General features: G+C 51.7%; 1 protein-coding gene across 1 annotated transcript; it reads left to right on the plus strand.

Moving 5' to 3' along the window:
- The first annotated feature begins 319 nt into the window (after positions 1 to 319).
- Positions 320 to 504, plus strand: LOC115285246 (keratin-associated protein 23-1). Its single transcript, XM_029931561.1, is given in 2 exon segments — positions 320 to 430; positions 433 to 504. Coding segments are annotated over 2 exon segments (183 nt in total).
- The last annotated feature ends 41 nt before the right edge of the window (positions 505 to 545 follow it).

Raw genomic sequence — 545 nt, forward strand, 5'->3', positions numbered from 1 at the left:
GCTTTCCTCATCGTGATGGGATGATCATTAATGTCACACAGTCACGCTATTTCTGACATAGGAGCAGTTCATTGGCTTTGGCTGTAACACCAAAATTATAGTACCCATAAATACAAGTTGTGGGAGACTAACCAACTGCAATTACGAGACGATTTCTGAGTTACACATATGTAAATGAAGGTGCGCAAATATGTAAAGGATGACCATGGAGGCTACCACACCTGTTGCTGAGGGTATATAAATGCCCCAGTCTAGGAGGTGGTATTCAACCTCAGAGTCTTCTCACTGTCACTCAGCTGAACTCACATCTCCCTTCAACATGTCCTACAGCTGCTGCTCTGGAAACTTCTCCTCCCGTTCCTGTGGGGGCTACCAGCGCTACCCAAGCTCCTGTGGCTCCTCCTATCCCAGCAACCTGGTCTACTGCACCACCGACCTCTGTTCTCCCAGCACCTGCCAGCTGGGCTCCTCCCTCTACAGCGGCTGCCAGGAGACCTGCTGTGAGCCCACCAGCTGCCAGACGTCCTGCGCGGTGTCCAGCCCCT

The sequence above is a fragment of the Suricata suricatta genome, unplaced genomic scaffold (assembly GCF_006229205.1).
Source record: "Suricata suricatta isolate VVHF042 unplaced genomic scaffold, meerkat_22Aug2017_6uvM2_HiC HiC_scaffold_58263, whole genome shotgun sequence".
NCBI classification, from domain to species: Eukaryota; Metazoa; Chordata; class Mammalia; order Carnivora; family Herpestidae; genus Suricata; species Suricata suricatta.